Source organism: Fukomys damarensis, unplaced genomic scaffold (assembly GCF_012274545.1).
Source record: "Fukomys damarensis isolate Sample0158 unplaced genomic scaffold, DMR_v1.0_HiC HiC_scaffold_22, whole genome shotgun sequence".
NCBI lineage: Eukaryota > Metazoa > Chordata > Mammalia > Rodentia > Bathyergidae > Fukomys > Fukomys damarensis.
Window position 1 is genome coordinate 18,033,485 of NW_022900934.1, and position 24,966 is coordinate 18,058,450.

At 37.4% G+C, this 24,966-nt stretch overlaps 1 protein-coding gene across 2 annotated transcripts in view; it reads left to right on the forward strand.

Annotated features, from left to right (window-relative positions):
• Positions 1 to 24,966, forward strand: part of Chd6 (chromodomain helicase DNA binding protein 6) — a 207,376-nt gene that overhangs the window by 36,443 nt on the left and 145,967 nt on the right. For both annotated transcript variants that reach the window (XM_010631412.3, XM_010631411.3), the window contains exons 2-3: positions 14,243 to 14,298; positions 19,454 to 19,974. In XM_010631412.3, coding sequence (XP_010629714.1) covers positions 14,266 to 14,298; positions 19,454 to 19,974 — 554 coding nt within the window. In that variant the 5' untranslated portion in view covers positions 14,243 to 14,265. The remainder of the gene's footprint in view (positions 1 to 14,242; positions 14,299 to 19,453; positions 19,975 to 24,966) is intronic.

Below are 24,966 nucleotides of genomic sequence, written 5' to 3' on the forward strand. Positions count from 1 at the left end.
ATATATATATATATATATAATAATTATTATTATTATTATTAGTGATGAGACAGGGTCTTGAACTCTGGTTGGGCTTGAACTCTTTATGTTTCCCAAGCTGGCAAGTTTTCAGATTGCTACTTGGGCTTGCTCTTCTGTTGCTGCAGAATGAGTAATACTGAGCCTGACCACATATGTGTGCTTTTTCTTTTATTATCATCTCAAGTAAGAGCTCATCTCTGCTGAGTAGTGTCTGTGTTAGTGTCTTTTCTCATTGCTGAGACAAAATACCCAGCACGTGCAAGTTAAAGGAGAAAAGGTTTATTTGGCTCACAGTTTATAGAGGTTTCAGTCCATAATTGTCTGGCTCCAAGGCAGAGTGGCATGACAGAGGGGCATCATGGAGAAGTAGTCCATGGCAAGCAGGCAAGCAAGAGCACACTAGCCGTCTTTCTTTTGCTTATATTTTATGCAGGATACCCGCCCTAGGGCAGATGTAGCACTCAACACCCTTAATCCTATCCAGAACTATACCAGACCTTAATCAGTAGACTGATTTAGTAACCACACACCCTTGATCCCAGCACTACCTACTCTAGATTCAGCCACCTCTGAAAAGCATCCTCCATGACTGCATGAGTTAGGATTCTGTTAACAAGTAGACTTCATTTCCCCACTTTCTTAGACAGATGTCAGGTAGAGTTTATTCCTTACCATAAATTGCTCCAAAACAGTTTTTAAAACTCAGAACTTAAATGCAGATTAACAGAATTATGTCCCTTAGGATTGTACTAATTATACAAATCATTTGTATAAAATACTTTATTTCCTATATGTAATATTACCTAAAGGGACAATCCATTTTATTTAAAATGTTCTCTAAGGTTCTCTTGAATGATAATTTTATCATATATTTTAATTGGTTCGTATGCATTCTGTCCGTGGATTAAAACAATCCTTGCCACAGTCTTATCTTTTTCACTTTTTCTTTCTCCTCTGTATTAGTATCCTCAGAATATTTTGGATTTCTAACCATCTAGTTGTGTTACCAGATGGAGAGTCTTGTGGGGGCTTCTTTTTGGGTTCTTGGTGTCCCAAAGAATTGGACAAAACACACAGAAAAGGCAGTGAAAGTGTACATTTATTGAAGGCAAACAGAAGTATACCCTTCAGACTGTGAGTGGGTTGGTGAAAAGTCTTACAGTAGCCCCCGAAAATAAAGGGGATTTTTTATTGTATCCAAAATTTCTGGGTTATCTCTCATATAAATAAGGCATTGGGAAAGTTGTCCTGTCACTCATTTAGCATCATACTATGTATAAACTGTCCTATCAAGATACTCTTTGGTGGGGCTGGGGCTGGGGATTTAGCTCAGTGGTGCCACTGCCTGCCTTGCAAGTGCAAGGACCTGAGTTCTATCCCAGGTACAATAAATAAATAAATAAATACTGTCTTTTCATTGGTTGTGCACACATGCAAATGAAGGTTTAAAAGGACCATTTTCTGATTGTCATGTGAACAGCACCAGATTCAGATAGAAGGATTAAAAATAAGGGGTTTCTTTTTGGTTCTCTGTAAAGTGATGATGGTATCACTGTATTGGGAGTGTCCCTCATTCTGTTGTCCCGTCTTAGTCGTGGCTTTCAGTTTTTGTCTCCAGAATGTCAGTAAATGAAAGCATTCAGTATACAGTCCTTTCAGTGTGGCTTATCTCACTTGACATAATGTATTTGAGATTCATCCATGTTGTGTATGTCAGTAGTTTGTTCCTTTTTATAACTTTTTTTAAAATAAAAGATACCTCTAGTAGCTTTTCAGAATTTCCATTTTGAGTTTCTTACGACTTGTGTTTTTATTACTCCCCAGTGCCTCATGTGGTCATAGGTGGGGCTTTTTCAGAGGTGGCTGGATCTAGAGTGTGTGCTTGATTCATGGTGCAATGCTGGGATTAAGGTTGTGCAATTACTAAATCAGTCCACTGATTGGTTTGACACTGCCCTATTCCCCAGTAACCTAGATAGAGTATAAAAGGGGCAGAAAAAAAAGCTGGTGAGGTCCCTTGCTTGCTTTTGCTGTCTTCTGCCTGCCTTGAACTGTTTCTCCTCTGCAGTGCCCCTCTGCCAAGCCATCATGCTGTGAAACCAGTCGATTATGGACTGAAACCGCTTCAAAGTGTGAGCTAAATAAACCTTTCCTCCCTTAACTTGTGGGTGTTGGATATTTGATCTCAGCATTGAGAAAAGCAGCTGAGATAAGTTCTGCATCTTTTGCATCTTTATATGCTTTCTTGGCAAACACGAAGAAAAAATATCTTTAAAATAATTTTGGTGCCTCAGCATATTTAAGTTATTTAGTATAGGTGGCTTCTTATTTTGATGTTAATAGAATAACTTTTTAAAAACCCAGGTAGCAGCCTGATATGATGGTTCTTTTGTACCCATTCTACAGTTGAAGAAACTGAGGCCCAGGGAGGTAGAATAAATTGCCCAAATCACACCTTGTGTTGAGGAGCTAGATATCTTCATTCCCAGGCTGCAAATATTACTGTTCTGCCACTAAAGGAATTAAACTATAATGGGTCAGAAGGTCTTACACTCTTGCTGAGGCCTCCTGAGGCTGAATATAGAAAGAACTTCATTTCAAAGATCTTTAGCGTCCCACATGGTGTTATCACTTGAATTTTCGGAACTCTGAGCCTTGAGTGGGCTTTGCTGTCAGGAGATTGGTTTTTTCAGTCCTGCATGCACAGATCACTGTTTTTCATCAGCTTTGTTATGGATGGAGTCTTAAGAACAACAAAAACAGCACTGTCATGTTTTACCTGTAAAATATGTGATCTGTAATACTGGTTCTGAAGTGCTTGGCTGCTTGTTTCTACTCCTACACTTTCATAATTCTTATCAAGTAAGTTGATTTTTATCACCAGATTAGGTATAAGAAATTATTTTCTCTGGATGAAGAGATGAAGTGGGATTTGGAATTGATATCTATCTTTCTGTTTTATGAAAATGTGTTTCATTAAAATTGAAACAATTAAAACATTTGGCAGTATGACTGAAGATCCCATTCAGTTTTGATTCTGTGAATGCAACATTGTTGAAATGTTTCTAGGCTACAGAGAGCTTCCTTATTTTATACCTTTATATCATCTCAGGTGCAATAGATTATAGTGAAGAATTATAGCAACACAAGGTGTTGGAAAGTGTCAGTAGTAATTAAATAGCCAGAGGATATTCTTCCAGTTAGTAAAAGCTTTGTTTGTGGTTCAGTAGTTGGCCTATGGGGAACTTCCCAAAGTGGACTTTTCTAATAGGCTTAGTTAGCCCATAACAAGAAGTTTTTGTTTGTTCTTGAAACAAAGCCTCACTATGTACTTAAGGCTGGCCTTGAACTCACCATGTAGCCCAGGGTGGTCTTGAACTCATGGGATTGTGCCTTAGCCTTGAGTGCTGGGATTACAAGAGTATACCACCACACCTGGCTCCATAACAAGAGTTTTTAAATAACCTTTTTAGGGGGTTACTGTTACTCTTACTGTTAGTTATGTCTTCTCACAGACAAGGATTAAAATCACTACTCTTGATTTGCCTTTTGGCTTATATTACCAGTGTGCTGCAGGGTAAAATAGCTTTTACTCTTGTACAGTAAATTGAATGTTTAAAACACTTGTTTTTTGAAGAGGAGAGTCTTAAGTTAATGTTAGTGGTGTCAATACATGCTTTGCCGCCAGCAAAGCAAAGGCTTCCTCAGTTTGAAAATGGTGACGGCACTAGTGCCTTCTCATTTGTAATACTTAAATGACTGATATTTCAAGTTAGGAACCTACATTTGGGGGATATGGATTTTTTAGTTCAAACCTCACGTTTCCTTTTCACTTGTATGACCCTTTTCTTTTGATCTACTTTTGATAAATGCATATGTAATGTGAATATATTTATTATTTTTTAAAATATCAGGCTAGCATTGTGTTAGATACACAGCAATCAGAATAGATAATGGGCTCAGCCCTCATGGCCTTCTTAGTCTTACATATGTGAATACTTTTTGACCTGTAGTGATGAATTTAAAGTATACATGTTAGTCAGCTTTCCATTGCTGTGAGAAAAATGTGTGAAAAGCCAGCTGTGTTGGCTGTACTCCCAGCACTTAAGAGGCTGAGACAGGAGGATGATCATGGGTTCAAGGTGAGTTTGGGCTACATAGTGAGTTAAAAGCCATGTTGGACCACAGAGCAAGACCCTATCCCAAAAAACAAAACAAAACAACATGGAAGAGGAGAATACATGAAAAAAAATATACTTAAAGGATGAAAGATTGATATAGGCTCACTGTTTGAGAAGCTTCAGTCCATGGTCATTTGGCTTCATTGTTTCTGTGCCTGTTGTGAGGCAGAACATGTAGGAGAATTCTACTTGCATGATAGCTGGAGAGCAAAAAGGATGAGAGAGAAGGGCCCCTGATACAAAATATATTCTTCAAGGGTGTTCTCCCTCCCCATTTCCTCCAACTAAGCCCCACCTCCCAAGTTTCTGTCAGTTCCAAATAGCCCATTAAGCAATTAATTCCTCAAATGGATTAGCCTATTGGTGAGATTACAGTCTTTTAATTTCCAGAGTCAATCAATTTCCAACGGACCTGCTTCTGAACACTGCTGCATTGGAGTCTAAGCTTTCCAACCTAAGTCTTTGGGGGACATTTCATGTGTAAACCATGAATAGTATGCTATCTCTAACCTGTAATGAAGAACATTAAAGGTTCACCATACAGACTTTATCTAGCCTGAGTTATACGCAAGGGTAACTTGTCACAGAAGATCTTGTTTATAAATTGTTATGCATTCATCCATTTAAATAAAATTCAATGTATTGCTGCTGTATGCCATCCAGAAAAGTACTTCTCACCCAGAGCTCACTGGGTATGTATAGGAAATCTAAAACAGAGAAGCCTTTCCTCATACAATTTTGAACATTCTAGTTGCATGGAAATATTTTCACTAGATCATAAGGTTGTCTTTGAAAGGAAGGAGAGGCCGTTTGTCATTTGAATGCCCTTCCATTATTGGTTAGTTGGCGAGGGTTTAACAGGCTATAAAAATAAAACATCAGAGCACAAAAAAAGTTATTGAATGTTAAAAATATTTTAGCCATCAAATAAAAAAGTGGTATTGAAAGATTAAGTTGTGGTCACCTCCTATAAAGTAGAACATATGCAAACGAGAGAGAGAGAAATCAGAGATTCACTATGGAAGGTCAGAAATGCCAATATAGTGACAGGAGTTCCATTTCAAAAAAATAGGAAGGGAATTATTAAGAAGCGATACAAGAGGATCTCTCATTTCCAAAATATCTGAAGGAATTTTCAGATTCTAAGAGAGTCTACCGGGTATCCAACACCATGTATGAAAGTAGCCCTGAGGCACAACATTGTGAAAAGATGACCCTAAAAGGCTTTTGAGAGGTAAGAGATATTAAATATAAAGAAGAAGAAGTCAAAATGTTTCAGATTATCACGAGGATAATGAGATAATGCTCTCAAAATTCCAAGGAGAAAGCAGTCTCTAACCTGTGATTTTCTAGTCCAGTGTTGCCAAACCTTTCAGTGATGCAAACAGCCTGCTGTGGTACACATTGCCATACTGCTCTAGCCAATAAACTGTCGTGATAGAATAGAAATATTTTCCCATATGAAGGCCTCAGTAACCTTCCCATCATTCAGATATGTCCTAGAGGTATCTTCACCAAAGTGAGAATATAAACTCAGAGAGCAGAAATCTGGGAGCCCACCTGAGAGAAACAAAGACAGTGAGTCCCCTAGAATATTGTGACGAAAAACCTAGAAAGGTATTTATAAAGCCTGTTGGAGAAGATGATGGAGTGAGTGGTCCTGTGGAGGACTCCAGACATAATGAGCCACGGGAAAGATTTGAACTGAGGTTGAGAGGAGTTTTAAGGTTTGGATGGAGTATTTTGGTATGTTAGTGATTCATAGAAAACAAAACAAATTTTAAAATGAAGTAATTATTATCAAAAGGGAAAATTACACAAAAGTTTTTAGCATAGCATAGTTTATAACTTAGCTGTGAGTTAAATATTGATTTAATAAATAGTAGTGGTGATTATTGGGAAAATAACATTTCTTCCATAAAAAGGGACTTCCTATTTTTATAGTTAGTTTGAAATCTAGTCACATCCATTTGTTCTCAAACTCTCAGGTGGCTTCTTTTGCACTGTAGCAGAGTTGAGAACAGTAGTCCCCCCATCAACATTTTACTCTCCATGGTTTAAGTTATTCACAGTCAGCTGTAGACCAAAACTATTAAGTGGAAAATTTCAGGAATAAACAATTCACAAATTCTCAATTGCATTCCATTCTGAGTAGCTTCATGAAAGCTTGTGCCATCCTGCTCCATGTAGCTATAGGACATGGATGATCCCTTTCCCTAGCATATCCTTGCTCTGTGTACTACTCACTCATCAGTCACTTAGCTGCTACCTTGCTTATCAGATTGCTTCCCAGGTGTCATAGTATTGTATTCAAGTAACTCTTACTCTATTTAAAGTGGCTCCAGTGCGCAAGAGTAATGATGCTGACTATTCAGATATGAAACAAAAAAAGCCCTAAGTGCTTCCTTTATGTGAAAAAAATAAAATAAATTATTATGAGAGGGAGAGACCACATTCACATAACTTTTTTTACAGTATAATTGTTATTCTATTTTTTATTGCTAATTTCTTACTATGTCTAATTTATAAATTAAACATTACAAATATGTACATATAGAAAAATATATTATGTGTGGGGTTTAATACTATCTGTACTGAAGCACCCACTGAGAGTTTTGGAATATAGTGCTTTTGAGTAAGTTGAGGATGACTGAAGTTGAAACTGAGACTGTATGATAAGACTTGCAAAGTCTAAGATATTTGTCATTTCCCCCCCAAAAAAAATTTTTTTTGATGATTTCTGTTGTAAAGGAAGAAACCAATAGAATGTCTAAAACAAAGAAAAAAGACTGATGACATTTATAAGTGATTTAGCTTGATGGAAAGGAGCAAAAGGAACAGTAAAGTTAAAATGATGCCTCTGGGAAGAGTGAATCAAGGGGGGAAGGAGTAGGATTATAGGGGCAATTTTCTTATTTTGTCTTAAGCTTTATATTATTCTAAGCTAAGCATCTACTGTACTTTGAAAATGTGTGATTGAAGATGCAAATGTTGAGAAATTTGGTTAGATTAGGACAATAAATTAGAAAAGGAAAAAATGAAGAAAGTAGGAGCTCAAGACTTTTTCGGCAAACATGGCCTTTATTCACTCCCTTACTCCATAGAAAATCATGTTGTTGCCATATGTTAGACACTGAGCTCTATTCTGCAGAATAGGGTTCCTTCCTGGAAGATCCCTAGACACTCAACCATCAGTGGCACACAAATGCAGTTAGAGATAATAAAGATAATGTGTTGCCACTACAGGTAAGTTTATCAGAAGATACTTTTGGGGTTTAGGCAAGTTGAAGAACAAGAGCCAAATTTTGAAGGCTAAGAGGCCAGGCAGGGTGATGGAAGGATTTTTCTAAGCAGACAAAGTCTGAATGCTCAAGTCATCAGGATAGGTGTCGGGATTTGCAGGTGTTTAGTATGGTTGGAATTAAGGTGGAAAATGATGTCAGAGCAATTAACAAGGACTTACAGGCTAGATTGCTTAGGTAGAGCTCTGCACCATAAGGAGCTGTTGTTGTGGTGGTTGTTGTTTGTTTGTTTTTGAAGACACGGTACCTTACTGAGGAGGTATAATTTAGTGTTGTTTGCATTTTAGGAAAACATACTCTTGGTAGCAGTGAGAGTAATAAGGTGAAGGTGTAGCCAACATAGAGTGGAGAGGCACTTAGGAGGTTATTTTAGGCAAAAATAAACAAATAATGAATGTGGGAATAAAGCAATGTAGACTGAATTCAGGTATTATAAAGGGGTTAAAGGAAAGAATCAAGAATGATTCTCTGTTATGGGCTAGGGACTGTAGTGAGGAACACAGGAGCATGTGTGTGTGTGTGTGTGTGTGTGTGTCTTTGTGTATAAGTAAAGAGTGGTATTATAAGGTTCGTTTTGAAGAATTGTGGGGTTTCATAGTAGTATAGGTGGGGTCCCTCATTAGAAGTGGGCCAGAATTTGGTTGGATATGTCCACTTAGAGATCAGGAGATAGGCTTGGATTTGGAAATGTGTTGTATAGAGAGATGAAGATTGGGAGTTGAATGGAAAACTCAGGGAACTTTCATAGTATTGGGAGCATTGAATCCTGGGGACAGTGACATTTAAGAATTAAACATAATAGGAGGAAACAGAGCCTGGGAACCTGCAATTGGTTGGAAATCAGGAGAGAATGACCTTTGAAAAACCAGTGAGATGAGAATTTTAATAGCAAGTTGGCCAGACTTTAAAATGCTGCAAGGAAGTCAGAATAACTAGGGAATCATTGCTAAAAACAGCTTGAAGGAAATATATGGGAGGAAGTGAAATTTCAGGTATGTGAAGGATTTGTTAGTGTTGTTACTATTTTGAGTTAAACCTGTTTCTTTGTTGCAAGGAAAACTGGAAAGGGCGATGTTTAGTGATAATTTTAGGAGGGGAAATGATCCTTTCACCAAGCAAATGTTCACTGAGCATCTGCTACAGGCTCATGTTATTCCAGGCTGTGGGAGTGTAGCATGAGCAAAACAGTTAACATTCCAGTGTATGTGTTTGTAACGGATACAGCTAATAAACCCATACTGATAGACAAAAAGCCAGGGATTAACACATGTCAGAGATAAAATTAAATTAGGGCAAATAGATGAAGGAGGGAGGTGGAGGTGCTGTTTTCTACAGGGTAGCTACAGAAGACATTAATGATGAGGTAACATCCCAGAACAGTCCTAAGTGAGAGAAGGAAAGACTAATTGAGAAATTAGGAGAAATGAAAGAATGAGGATCAAAAGTCGCGGTGGAAGGAAGGGTTACTTGTCTTCAAGAGCAAGGATACCTTGTCCTGATGAGGGAGAGAAGGACTTGAAGGACCAGCAGTGCAAATGGCCACCATATAGTTCATGTAGTTCACTGTGCAGCAGCATCATAATTGGCATCCTTTTAGTTCTCCTAAGACTCTGTGAGGCAGATGGTGTCACCATTTTCTAGTAAGGAGGTAACATCTGGAAGAAATTCTGCATATTTAATCATTGTTGAAGACTCAGTTTTTTGACTCTGCAACCCCCTGCTATTAAAATACCTCCTATGAACTCTTTCAACCTAGCAAAGACAAAGATAAATTTGTCTGTTTTGAGTCATAGAGGTTACTAGGATAAGAAAGTAGGAACTGAGTACTTTCTCACCCCTAAGACCCTTTCTGTGGTAAAGAAATTTCCTAAGAGCTTCGGCAAGGGTTTCAGTAAGGTGGCACTCCCCAAGACAGCTCTACATTCTTATTTAACTTTTTCCAGGTGAATTGCTTCTTGTGTCCTATTCCTGCTCCCTTCTACCATTTCTACCCTATGACAGTGTAGGTTTGCCTACTTTATGCCTGCTATTGTTACTTATTGTTGCTTATTGTTACTATTGCTTAGGAACTAGCCTCAGGGTTGAGGCAGGACATAAATAGATTATAAAAATACATAGTCATTGGGGAAAATGTAGGGGTGTCTGATTTTTAAAGTAGTATCTTATAAGTGCCTGATATAGTTGTAGGGGATGGAGGCCTATTAATAGCAAAGGTCTCCATCCTTACTGTTGTCAGCTGCTTCTACTGTTGTGTTTTGTGCATGTAAAGGACTGGGAAGGGTCTGCTGTGTGTGCGCTTGGCTTTGTTTGCCAAAACACACTCCCATACTGAAATAGACCCTTGTGCTGAGCAGGGATTGTTAAGATGGCAATTCTCAAGATGCAGTGAATTTAAGTGATTTCTGATGATGAATGGTGAATACTATGAAACTTATGTTTTCTTAGTCTTTAGTGTTTATAACAGCATTGAGGAACTTGGAAGTGGCATTTAGGCAGAATTTTTGAACTAGAAGGCAATAGTTAAAAAAAAAAGAAAAACGTGTTTTCAATGTTTGTAAAAAAAATAGCATTGTTGAGTAGATGAGTATAGAAAGGAATGGGAACTCTTACATTGTTTGCGTTTTATATTACCAATAGCATGTCTTCTCAGTAAGGTAATTAAATACTACATTCATACACAAGTATTGAAAGGCATCGAGGAGAACCAGAGTCCTACCAGTTTTCAAGTGATTGAGAAGTTACGCATACAGTTTTTTTCCCTGTCAACAAATTTTCTGGCTTACCCACACAGTTGGGAGTTTTAGAATTAATTATGTTTTTAATTAAGTGTTGTGGGCCTGAAATTAGTTGGATTTGTTCTTTACTGAATCAAAAGGATCTAATCACAATTTCTCAGCAATAACAACACAACAGTCATAAAACCTTTTCCAATGTTGTGCAGAGGTATAAGCTTTAGGGTGTATCTATTCATCTGTTCTTGGTACTAAAATTTAGCTTTACAAAAAGATTAGTTTCAGTTTTTTTAAACAATGCTACAAAAAACCTTGCAAAGTAGAGGTAATTTAAGAGAATGTTTATAAATTATGGGATGTTCTTCAGAGAAGTAACAGTCAGTAAACGCTTATTGAACACAATTGATGTTGATGACATCTGTAATTGTGGGATGGCAGCATATTGGTGTGTAGTTACATAGGGGCTCTAGAAAGGATTTGACAATGATAGGTTGAGTGTAAAGGATTGCTTTCAGTGGACTGGAGCAGTAATTCTTGGAGTAACATCACTCACACAGGTTTCACATAGGCCTTCTCTTTTAGGGTACAGTGAAGTGAGGGAGAAAGACTTGGTTTAGAATCCTTCACCACTTCCTTTCCTTCAGGCTGTACTTGCTTCAGTCCTACCTCCTTTCTAGTCTTTCTACCCTGAGCTCATCTGCCTTTTGTAACCTTCTTCGGGCTATTATAACACAGCCTTGAGGAGGTTTGTCCAGGGCCCAAGCAGGATCTGCTATGATATGTGTTTTCACATTCCACCCACCTCATCCCTGAGCTTTCTCTAAGACTCAGGTATATTTTCTCCTGGCTTGTTGCTTAGGGGTATATTCCATGGAACTGGCATATAAAAATATTGGAACTATTTATAGATCTAGTGGCACATTGCCTGAATGAGCTTCAGAAGACTTGGAACAATTAAAATTGCCATTAGCAGTGATAAGTAGGGCCTGTTTTCCCACATTCTTGGTAGTGTTGGAATCCTTTTTTATATTCTGGTTTGTGGTGCTGAATGAGAAATTGTGTGTGTGTGTGTGTGTGTGTGTGTGTGTGTTGTACTGCTTTGTACTTGTATCAGGTCTTTATGTATTGAAAAATAATTTTTCTTGGCATTGGTGGAGTTTTTCTGTATTTTTAAGTGGTTTTATTTTGTTGGGTAGAATTTTATTTGCACACTATGTCTTATTATTAATAACAGTCTTTCATTGGGCTGGGGTTTTAGCTCAGTGGTTCTGGAGCCTGACTTATAAGCATAAGGACCTGAATTCGATCCCCAGTACCACCAAAAAAAGATAAAAGTCAACAAAAACATAATAATACTCTTTCATTAGGGGGAATTTTTTCCCAAACTTTTTTCTACATTTTCTTAGTTTGTGATAGTTGAAAATGTCAGTTTTGGGGCCGGGGATTTAGCTCAGCAGAGCCATGCCTTCCTGGCAAGCATAAGGTCCTGTATGGCTTCCCCATACCCCTCCCCACCAAAAAAGAAAAGAAATTGTCAGTTTTCTAGGACTGAGAATTTAAGTTGTGATAAACTTGTACTAACATGACTTAACCTAGAACTGACTCCTCTGTAATGAAACTTAGGAGAGAATAAGAATACTATTTTAATTTTACCTGCTGTCATTCAGAGCACTTACCATTTCCTGGGAACTGATAGCTTTCTGGATGAAGAATTGCTGGTAAATAGTTGTCTCATCTAATACTAACTCTTGCAGTGATTCTTAGAAGCATCATTTGCTAGCAGTACTTTCCCTTTCCTGATTTAACCACTTTTCTCCCTTCTTGCACCTTGTTCACTTTCCAGCTTTGAATCTACTTGGCCACTGTGCACCTTGCAAACTGCAGTGTCCTTGTAGACAGTCTTTAGGGAGAATGCATGACATTTTATAGCCTTTTTTGTTTGTTTGTTTGTTACCAGGGTTCAAACTCAGGACCTCACGCTTGCCAGGCAGACACTGTGCCACTGAGCTAAATCCCTAGTTCTGGCCCTTTTTATAGAAAACACCTCAAACTCTTTGGGAAAAAAACACCTCAAAATTGATGGATATTAAAATGATGAAGTGTAATTCATTTATTCATCCTGTGGTACTAAGGGTGATTAGAATCACGAATCTTTCACTTTTCTGTTTATATCAAACGTGCCACTTTCAACTAGGACTATCTCACTTTTAATTCTGTATGTTAAAAAAAATAAGATGTGTTATATACAGGTATCAACTGCCTATAATGAATGTAATCATGTACTGCAAATGCACTAATAAAAATAAAAATAAACTTTCATTGTAAATTGACATATGTTTGTTTATATTTGTGGAATATAAGATGATGTTAGGATTTATGAATATAATATGGGATATTTAAATCAAGATAATGTATCACTTTAATCTTAAAGCTATACTTAATGCCTACACATCACATATATTTGAATATAAGCAATAATTATGTAACTGAAAGACAATTGTGTGCCTCTGGGATAATTTCCTGGGTAGATAGTGTTCTGCGGCTGTGTAGGATATCCAAGAAATCAAAGTAAACTGTAAGTATGAGGCACTGTCTACATCTATCCTGGAATCAGAAGCCAAGGTTTTTTAAACCTCCATTGTTTGTATGAAGAAGGTAAGAGTCATACCTAAGGTAGTACTTATAGTCAGTTATCTAGGCAGTCCCAGTCCTGGGTTTCTTTTCTCTAGAATGCTCCACTGCATATTAAAGCCAATTGCTGAGCTCTTCTGGTCTTCGTAGGCCATTTGTTTGTTGCAAGTTCAGTGTCTTGAAAGACATTTTAGTTGAAGTGTGGAGATGATGGTGATAGAAGGGGGAAATGTAGCTCCCAATTGAAGAATGAATTGTAAGGAACAGCAAAGGTTAATAATAGGAAAAATTTATTGAGAGTGATAGCTCCCGAGAGACAGGAGGGGACCTGAGATTGAGTGGCTACCAAGATCCATTGTTGGGGTAATTTATACAGCACAGTTACATTGCGGTACAACATGGATCAAACTATATTCATCCTAAAGGATTACAAGTATAGCTGCTTAGCTAAAATTGATCCAATATGAAAGCAGATCTCATAGCAAAGGTACTTGGAAAGAACAAAGACCTTTTTAGGAAGGGATAGATCAGGAGGTCCTGATCACCTACCTAGGTGACTGATGTCTATCTGTTGGACTAGGTGAGTATAATCTTCAGTTTACTGCTTATCCCTCAGGGAGGCACGTAGGCCTGGTCATTCCATCTTTATCTTGAGACCTGGCCTTCAACAGATGTGCCTCCGGCCACAATTGTAATGTATTCTCTTTTTCTGCACTGGCTGCCTAAATATCTTTGCCTAACTTAGCTGTTGATAATAATGGGGTAAGTCTTGAGAAAAGGTGTCATATAAAAAATAAAACATTTTAATGTATTTATTTCATTATGTAATATATGCTCACAGTTTAAAACATCAAATAATGTAAGAGAGCTTATGATGAAATGTCAGAGTGACTTTTTCCACCTTAGCACCAACTCCTGGTTGAGAGAATTACTTTGAATGCTTTTAGGTCTCTTATTGTCTCTATTTCTGTATTTCTATTTTATTGCAATGATTTGTCCATTGTAAATATTATTTATTGTTTTTCTTCCAAAAGGGATAAGGGCTTACATTATTGTCACCCTCTTTCCCCATTTCTCTCAATAAATTCATGCTATTTTTTAATTCTTTTTAAATTTTTTTGGCAGTACAGGAGATTGAACCCAGGGGCTCTTACATTCCCAACCATGTTGTGTTGTACTGTGTTGTGTTGTGGTGTTATGTTATTGTTTGGTTGGGTAGGATTATACCTGCGTAGGGGGTTGTTGGACATAAGTGTTCTGTGGAAGTAATCCTCTATTTTGTATTTTTTGTGTATGTCATGATTAATCTGGCGTTAATATAAAATGTATTTATTTCAGGTTTTATCATGACCTTTTCCTTTTTTGTGTTTTACAGAAATAAAGACCTTCCTTCAATAGATGAAAATGAAAATACAGAAGAAAGAGAAGCAGGTAATTGGCCTCATTTCTTTCAAGCAAACACATCCATTGTACCTGGTACTCTTTTTGTAAAATTAATTTTATTGGTATATTCAATGTATACAATATGATGACATTCACTGTTGGAAATGTGTACATTTACATAATCAACCTTGGTTCTTATTCCCATTCCCCACCTTGTACTCTTTTAACAACAGGAAGTGACACTGTCAGTGTTGGCTCATATCTTAATCACTGGTTGTTCCCTGTTGCCTTTGTTTTTCATTTCTTTTTCCATATGACAATAGTTCTCTGTTCTGAATGGCTTAATATGTGGATTTTTTCCTTTTGCTTAGGTTATCTTCTTATAAAAATAATAAAAAATGTAAATCAGAATATTATTCAAAATTAGACCTATGTAAAAGAGAAATGCTTCCTTTCTTGGAAGAACTTCCCAAGTTTTTTTGAGAGAGGGATGCAGCCCAGTCTCTACATACTGATCATTTTGGATGTTTAGATAAATAAAAGCATTCATTCATTTATGAAATTCTTACTATAATTCATGGAGGGCTATCCTAGAGGGAATAGTTTTCCTAGAAGAATGTGAATATCACCTATTTGACATTTGGCTTCTTGAAGGTGGAGGAAGCTCATAATTATTTTTGGCCTGTGTGACTTGCCCCAGATCTCTTTCCTTAGTGGGTACTTTTTTGCCCCAGGTGGTTTTATATTGAAAGGGACCTTGAATCCCCAATTCACGTGACTCAGGCAAGGGAGATACAGAGATCTGCCTCTGTCTTTCGTAAACAAACTATGATATTCCTTCCATAGAATTGCTTGACTGTCTAGTAAATGGGGGGATCTGAATCCTTGTCTTTCACTGGGATTCTCTTCTTCTGTCTGCTCCTAGGGAGCCTTAGTCAGAAATACATGGTGATTTAGGGATATGGTTACAAAGATTACTCTTTGGGCTGTCCTTAGAAGATAGGTTGACTTGAATTCATCTGCTGATAGTTCCTAACAACAGAATTAGTGACTTAAGTGCTATCTACAGTAGCACTCTACTATAATGAGTTAGTTGTCGACTGGTATAGGCAAACACCACAGAGAACATAGTTTCTTCTGCTGGCAATTTATCCTGTGACAGAATTATTTGTACAAGGGCTTCTATTGGTGTTTCCATTAAAATAGCAAAAATGGAAAAGAGCTCATATATCTATCAAAAAGGGGGCTATTAAAATCATATTATGCCCTTTTGGTGGAATACTATGCTGCTGTTAAAAAGAATACAGCACTGAAGAGGCCTGAAATTATTGTAATTTATCATGTGTGGGTGGGTTTTATAGTTCCTAAAGCAATTAGCATATTTTAATTTTTAGGCATTCTTTAAGGTGAACTTTTATTTAAATAAAAACATTCTATAGAAATTGTCCCAAAATGAATTCTTGTATCTTTCATGATTTTATTGGTTTATTTAAAGACCTTTAATATCAGCCTCAGCTGGGTTTTCATTTTAGACACCTCCATAGTATTAGTGAGCAGAATAGGACACTTTAATTAAAAGTTAATATTACCTATAGTAGAAGAGCAGGTTAAATAAGTAGAGCCACTTTCAGGAATTGTTATATGGGTGACTGAACTTCAAGAAGTTGTGGAGCATTAAGATAGAAAATTAGAGGGCCAGAGATTTAGCTCAGTGGTTCTGCCATTTGCCTTGCAAGGGCAAGATTTCGAGTTCAATCTCTGGTACCACCAAAAAAAAAAGGAAAATAGAAAATTACTTTAGTGCTAAAGCAGTCTGTGGGCTCCAAGATTGAACACGTACCACTGGGTCCAGTGCCAGACAGAGAAGAGGCACAACTCTAGAAGAAACCTGGGCTTTGGTTCCCACGGAACAGGATTGAAACTTCCACTTTACCGCTTTGGGGCAAGTTCAGCCTTATTTGCCATCACTTACATGAAAATCATACGTACTTCACATTGTAGAAAGGGATTAATGAGGTGATTTGTCAGGTACTTAACATTCAGTATAAATCAGTGGCAATGGAAATCTTTAGTGTAGCAATAAAAATACCATCAAACTTTTTTCTTACGGTTATTCTATAGTGTTATAAGTAGCAGCAAGCAAAACAGCTGCTCTTTAAAAACTTTCATTCTTAATTCATTTTTTCTCTCAAAAATGACGTTAGTAATACATTTTGATCTTCAAACTTCACCATTTCGTTGTTTTAAATATTATTAAATTAAACTGAGATGATAGATTTTATAATCAAACTCAGTAAAAAATAATTATGCTTATTAACCAAAAAAAGCATTACAGAAGTAGTATATGAAGAACAAAGGGTTTAGAGATTGACTTGTACACTAAGGAAGTAATGTAGGAGAAGTACTTTTTTTTTTCTTGGTACCAGGGATTGAACTCAGGTCCTTGTGCTTGCGAGACAGGCAGTGGAACCACTGAGCTAAATCCCCGACCTCAGGAGAAGTACTTTAATGAGACACTTAAAATGAATCATCCATATTAAAAACTGCCTCTAAGAAATGTATATATATTTTTGTTTCTAAGGTGATTATATAGTACTAGCAGAAAAAAGTAGACAACTAAAATGTGAATTCTAATCACCAAAAACCCATGTGGCATTATACTTTTTTGTAAAGCAACATCTTCACGTTAACAATGGCAAACTTATGATATAGGAATATTGATTTTTGTTCATCTCAGCTTTTTGCTTGGTACTTAGAAAAGTACAAACTATGACAATCATGAGATATATAATATGGTCTATGGCACTTGTAATCTTAAAAGTAAGAGAGTTTTGGGTGCATAAAAGCAGTGTACAGCAATGGAGGCAATAGAAGAATGTCCTAGTATTAAATAGAATTAAAACTTGGAATATAACCACTGTGGGAGAACCTTGCTTCCATGACCAAGAATCAGATAAGCACAGCTTTCAGTCGTAAGTCTTCTGAGAAATACAGAGCAGGGTCAGAAGAATTTTCTTCAGATATGCTGTGGGAATCTCAAAGTTCTTCAGACTGTTAGACTTTGTTTTCCTCTTTCGAGTGATATGGACATAATTTACTTACCAAACAAACATTCGTTGAGTTTTTCATTATTTACTTATCCAAGAAGTACTTGAGTTCTACTTGAGGCCAGGCTCAGCAGTGACTAAAAAAATTGTTTAAGAAATTTATAAACTGGGTTCAGAAAGGCAGTTAAAGTGTAGGGGTGGCACATGCCTTGGAAGAGTCATTGCTTTCCTTTGAGAGTGGAGGAGTAATGCTCTGGGATTGGAGCGTGTGGAGGATAGGAAACGTCAGCTTCATAAAGTATCTGAGAGTATTTTAGAAGAGGTGGGAGCTCTGCTACTGTCTAGGAATATATTCTTGACCTGTTGCTTCCATCTCTCTGAACTTACCTGTAAAATGAGGGGGTGGACTTGACAGTTGCCTCAGTTTCTGAGAATGGAATTGCTTGGACATCCAGTGCGCACATGTTTAGTTTTGTAATGAACTTGCTGACCATTTCCCAAAGTACTGAATATTCCATCACATTCTATCCAGTCTGTTGGGATTTGTTGGGAGGTAAAGTACTCAATGAAATGAGTACTTTTTGCCAGGGTTCAAATCCAAACCCCTCTGTTCATTAGCTATGTGCCCATGGGCACCTATTATCTTAACGTTACTAATCTTCCATTTCTCCCTATACAGAATGGCATCTTTACATTGACTTTGTAGGATTGTTGTACAGGTTAGAGATCATCCATTGTTCGTCATAGAATCCTATATCCATATTAAATGTATGCAATAAATGTTAGCTGCTATTATTATTGCCTCTTCACTGAATCACCCTGTATCACCCGATTCCAGTTTCTATGGTGCATTCTGTCCTACAGAAAAGAGATCTTGATGTGACATATGAGTGGAAGAGAGAGTTTTACTCTGACCTACAGCAAGTAGCCTTGGTGGAGTTAGGTCTGTTATAGGTTATCTTTGAAAGCATCTTTACTGAGCAAACCTGTGTCTCTGGCCTTTTTAGTCTATCCACCCTTGCATGCTAAGAAAACTTAGTTGCATGTCTCTCTGGCAACGAGGTGGCTGTGCAGTATCCCTCGGATGGCCATATAGAGGATCTTAGCTTTCATTAGATATGTCTTACTCACAGTTGGGTTTCTTTGTACCTTTTATTTCATTTTTTAAAATTTGTTTTTTTTTTTTGGTACCGGGGATTGAACTCAGATCCTTGCGCTTGCAAGGCAGGTCACCATAAAATTTGTTTTTAATGGTAGTAAAACATGTGGCATAAAAACACCATTTTAACTAATTTCTTGTGTTTGATTTTTAAATTCCTTTTGTGTCTGCTTAGCTCCTCTTTTTTTTCTTTTTCTTCTCCCCCCTTTTCCTAAGCAATTTTAAGTATTTCAGTCAGCAATGAGATAGTTTTTGCAAGTGGCCAAAAGTTATTTGGGGCTGAATCTAATGGCTAATTTAGATGACCATATGGAATAGCATCATTTTTAGTCACAGGTGAAACTTTGAATGGACCCAGTTTTCTTTTTTCAAAACCAGCTTAGCTGAATGTCAGTGCTTCTTTTATTTATTTCTTTTACTTATTTATTTTTTTTATTTTTATGTGTGCTTCTTAATGATAGGTGAGAACAAGATTTAGGGAAATAAAGTTCTATAGGAATTTGCCGCTGAATCCTTATCACTTTGATGACAGCACCTTAATTCAGCACCAGGGTCTCAGAATGCACTTAAGAGTAGCTTTTGTGCATTATGGTGATAAATGCCATTCTCAGTCAGAACAGTATGCTGAGGACTGCTAGTGGCATCTGAAGGTATTTTTTGGGAAAATATTGTAATTTATAATTACCTGTTTTAGACAAAAAGCTTAACAGATATTTCAGATTTCTTCATGTAATGTAGAATCTTGCAAATTTTTATATAATTCTTAAAAAATTTTTTTTATTACATAACATGTTGTTGTACCTTGTTACAGCACCACAAGAGCAAAGGCCATATATGTCCTGCTTTGCCACTGTATCCTCAAGGCCTCACAATGTAGGAACTAACACATAGTAGGAACTCAGTAAATATAGAATAAATCTGTGCATTCATACTTAATAGTGCTCTTTATGAAGCATGCAATGGAAGGGTAATATGCTTGTTTTTCTGTCTTTTACAGTTGTCAAATTTAAAAGTTTTAAATCACTCCCCAATGTCTGATGCCTCTGTCAATTTTGACTACAAATCCCCATCCCCATTTGACTGCAGCACTGATCAGGAAGAGAAAATTGAAGATGTTACCAGGCACTGTCTGCCCCAGCAGGACCTATACACTACTGAAGAAGAAGCTGACACCCTTTTCCCTAGGAAAGTGACATCCTGCAATGGGATGGAGGACAGTGGAGGTGGAGGCACTGGAGTAAAGAAGAAAAGGAAGAAAAAGGAGCTAGGAGAGCAAGAGGTTGCAGCAAAGGGAAATAAGGACAGGGAGCCCAAGCCAAAGAGGAAGCGAGAACCTAAAGAGCCAAAGGAACCCAGGAAGGCCAAGGAGCCGAAGAAGGCCAAGGAACCCAAGGAGCCCAAGCAGAAAGATGGAGCAAAGAAGACTCGGAAGCCCCGAGAGGCCTCTGGCACCAAGGAGGCCAAAGAGAAGAGGAGCTGTGCTGACTCTGCAGCCAGGACAAAGTCCAAGAAGGCCAGGTATGTATCTTCTTCCCTCCCCTGATCCCTTGCTTCTATCTCCATGGAATGGTTTGCTTTTGGCATTCGCCCAGGTTGCTGGACTTAACTTTATTCCCGTTGTCTAAGCTTCACACCTCACTTGTATAGTGAGGGTTGGGGGTGACCAGTGTCATTAATACAAGGGGCAAATCTTGGAAATTACTATTTGTTGATTGCATTCCTGGAGTTATGGTGCTTCAAAAACATTTGTATTTTTAGGATACTCCAAGAATTCCCCACCTTCTTCAGACCCCAACTGTCCTGTTTAGTTTGTGTACTTAGTATGTAGCATTTTTTTGTTTGGTTGCTGGTTTTCTACCTTGTGCCTCTGCATGCCATATTGACACACTCTCTGTGTCTATATTAACAACCTTCAGCCAAAAATGAACTTTTTTTTTAACCTCCTGGTGAGAAAGATAACCTTGCAATATGGCCATGCAATTTACTATTCCTTTTAGGCTAAAAAGAATTAAAATGTTACTATGCACAGGGTGCAAGGGAAGAGTCATATCAGACCTGATACAGTGAGGGCAGGGATTTTTGGAACTGCAACAGTGTTGAGGTATAGAGTGTACAGTCATTAGTGGGAATCAGTGGTGCAGTGGCCTGGAAGAGCCATGGTTGTGTGCAGAGTTCCATATCCAAGAGCACTGACTCCCGGGGCTCCAAGCTCTGATAACATGACTGTTAAGTTCAGTTTTTGGCATAATGCCTTACCTTTTTATAGCTGCTCATGAAATGTTCAGTAAATGAGGTCTGAGATGACCACAATGACTTGGAGAAATCAGAGAACTGGGTACAGATTCACCATAGAGTGGGTGATACGAAAGATCCTATCTGGATAGCAGTGCATTCCTTAAACAGGAAATTAGGTACTTGTCTGTATCAATCAAATTTCTCTTTCTAAATTTTTTTGTACAAAACATGTTTAAACTTTTTGAGGACGTATAAGACAAAAAAAAGAATCACACACATCTCAAGGAATTTAAGTTTCTGATATCTACATGCAGATATCTAAGGCAGGATACTTCTGTCTATCTTGTCTATTGTGTCAGAACAAGAGCACTTATAAAATCTCAGCAATTGATGTGAATGCTAGGAGAACTTAATAAAGTGAGACCTGTGTTGGAGAGGGAAAGCATTTTCAGTGCTATGTGCTTCAACTTGGCATCTGTTATGTGGTTCACTTCTTCCCTAAGACAGTTGTTAGGACCAGATGGATAATTTCCTAATCCACATTAAATTTTTGACCCTTACTCTTCACTATCTTCTGCCTTGAAGGGTATTTTATCTTTTAATGAAGAGTCTTGAGGGTAGAGGAAGGGCATGATTTCAGAGTGTGACCTTAAATACCTTATATTGTAGAAGACTGAGAGGTAGGCAAAATTAGGATTCTAAATTACGAAAAACTTAAGGGCTTTGTTTCTCACTTGACATAATAAGAATATCTAATCTCAATGTTTGGAAGAGGTGACAGAGTGACTTTTTGGCTTCTGTCAATATTTTTCACCTTGCTTTGGAGAAGCTGAAGTGTTTCTTTAGAGTAGTAGCATATTTGAAGAATCAGATCTGAGGTAGTGGAGTTATTTATTTTGGTTTTATGAAGAACAGTAAGGAATCAGAACAGTGTTTGAGAATTAGGGTAGTCAGAGGACATTTCACAGCCCTAGTAAGAGTCTGGCTTGCTATGAAAGGCAGTAGAAAGCCATAGCTCTGAGTTCACTTAGCCGCTGATCTCTGGTGCTTATGGTTTTATCGAACTCTTAAAGGAATTCATATTTACATTATTTGCAATGTAAAACAAAGTGATAGTATGCAGACATTATTACAAGTTCCAATTGGGGGAAATGAGGAATTGTTTCACAAAATAAGATTGAGTGTCAAATGTATAGGCAAAGTCAGGATTTTGACTAATGGAAACCTTACAGGCTTTGTTAAATATACATAGCATTAATTAAAGGACCATGATTTTGATCTAATTAGGCTGAATAACTAAATAAATTGGAGAAATGCTTGTAGTGTTTTTGAGGACGCTTAGAAGACAGCAGGACCTTTTGAGATTTAAAACTCAGGAAACTTGCTTTGAAAGGAGGGTGACATAGAGAGATGTCTCTTTAGAAATGTGGATAAATTGTACAAGGTTTTTCTCTCTTTAATTTGGGGAAATATGATAAATTGACCTATAACATTATAGAATTCCTCTGTGTAGCCCAAATAGGGTTCCAGAATGGTTAGCCTTTGATTTCTTTTCTTTAATAATAAAATTATTTTGGTCCCTTTAATGATTCCACTGGTCAGCAGAACCTGTTTTAGTTATGAAAAAATATTAATTGATTTTAAAATCTGCTGGTTATTTATTAAGCCTTAGTTTTTTGTACCTTTTGATTTATTGGGGTTGGGGGGGTGAGACAGGGTGTCACTATGTAGGATGGCCTTGACCTCACTATGTAGTCTAAGATGGCCTTGAACATGCAACAGTCCTCCTGCCTCAGCCTCTCAAGTGCTGGGATCACAAATGTGCACCACCACTCTCAGTGATGATTTATTCTCATAGGTTGGCTTATGTACATGTTTTGGTTTGGGCAGTTACTGATTTAGACTCTGAGTAATCCTTAATCATGCTAAGTGACTCACCAGATGCTTGGATTACTGTAGAAGCTCCAAAATTGATGTATAGACTTTCAGCCCTTTCTTCCTAGAGTCCAACTTGCCAGCTGCCACCTGGCAAGTCTTTCTGAAACACTCCTGTTATTTATGTTGATAACTGGTAGGGGTGATCATAAATCAAATCCTTTTTTTCCCCATCTCTTGATTGTGAATCATTTGAGAAATAGCCAACAGAGAAAGAAACCTGGTTACTAGCTTTATTGTTGCTAGACTAGATTGAAAAATTTCCATTGATTTGTGCTTAAAACCAGGCTTCTTGTTACTTCCTTAGTTGAATTTATCTATCAGAATTTCAGGTAGTGGGGATGCTGAGCAAGGTAGATGCTGTTCCTTTTCCTAGGTTTACCAGTTGGCTATGTCCTCAATTAGAAAAAAGAAATGAGTTTGAATAGGAAAGAATCTTTATACAGTATCGCTTCTTCTTTGGGAACAAAATGTGTTTTTTCTTATGAAAACATAGGGGTAAGAAAATGGGATTCTAAAAACAAATGTATCCAGCTTTGCTCCCTGAAAATAAGATTCATATAAGATATATTAACTCCCATCAGATGTGGTGGAAACATGCCTATAATCTCGGCACTCAGTAGGCTAAGGCAGAAGGATCGCGACAAGTTTGAGGCGAGGCTGAGCTACATAGTGAGTTCAAGGCCAGCCTGAACTACCTAGTGAGACCCTGTCTCAAAAAAACAAAAAAAATTTTTTTTAAAGCTATTATTAACTCTCATTGATAAATGACATTAGGTGGTAGCTCCACTTTATAATTAAAGAAATGGAAATATTTAAAGTTAACTACCTTGTCCAAGGCATAAATTAATGAGCAACATTGTCAGGATTTGATTTCAGGTTCACCTGATGGTAAAACCCATCCATTGATTCCTTATAGCTTTGTATGTCTTTATGCCTTGCAAGGGGACATGGAATGTGGAGATGGGAGATTCCAGTGTCAGAGAAATTGGTTTTTATTTGTGGAAAATGGCCCCTCTTCTACAGAATTTCAGTATGTATACTCCATAATAGCCTTTCAAGGACTAAAATGACTCTAGTCTTTTCTTGCACTGTTTCTTTTTGCTTTGAGAAGCAGTAAACAAATCATCAAATATTTCTATTCTAAATGGTGATATAGGTAGAATCTCACAAATTTTTCTTTTCAAAGGTGATATTAATAGTGAAACATATGTAGGATTTAGAGGTGAAAGCCTAGAACTCTCAAATAGAATATTTAAAAAATACTGTCACAGAAGTCAAGGTCAGGCTGTAACATGTCCTTAAATCTGAAATTAAAACTTCATTTACTATAATTTACTGTACTGATTTCTAATTATAAGACCTTTTTTTCCAAAGAAGATTGGGGTCACTTGCATAAGAAGATTTACAAAGACCTGCAAACGTATGGATACATGGCCCTATAGCTAGAGCAGGGGTTTTGAAAAGTAGATGTCAGGTCATGTGGAGGTCGTGAAATGTTGATATGGGCCTTGGAGATAAGCTTTGGGCCTAGAAAAGCAATGTGCCAGTTTTTCAGGGAAGCCAAATTTTTATCAATCAAGAAAAAATTCTCGGCGCTGGGGATTTAGCTCAGTGGTTCTGCCGCCTGCCTTGCAAGCATAAAGACCCGAGTTCGATCTCTGGTACCAAAAAAAAAAGAAAAGAAAAATTCTCAGTGGGGAACATTACATGTTGTAATGTATACTATCTTCATTAGTAGTTTTTGTATCTCATGCTTCTTTGTACTTATGAATTTCATATTTTTATGCCCTTTAGTAAAACCCAGCTTCAAAGGTGTAAATCGCAGCTTGGTGAGAAGGAATAAAGACCCACACAGGTTGCACACATTGGTGTCTGTTGCTCTTACTTGATTCCCTGGGAGTGAGTACCTGAGGAATAAGTTGATGTGCAACCCTTAGGTTGCCTACTTTTGAACAGGGAACTGTTTTGACTGAGCTAGAGGTTTCTGTTAAAAGCTAGGGTGTTGAGTTTTGGTGTTGATATTGCTAATTAAAGATACAGCATAAGCTATGGAATTTCTATACATGTCAGGATGATTAATATTCTTTCTTGATGTCAAGAAGTGAATCAGTGTGTAGACCCAAGTGAAGGACTGTCTGTCTGCATCTTTGATTCTCAGACTTTGCTAGGTCTAGGAAATCACCTGGACAGTTTATTAGAGAAGTAGAGTCCCTGACCACATCCCCAGAGAGAGGGATTTGTTAATATTAAGTCTGAGGTGGAGCCTGGGAATCTGCATTCTCAAAGTCTCCCTGGTAATTTGGTGACTAGTTCTTCAACCATCCTTTTAGAAACATA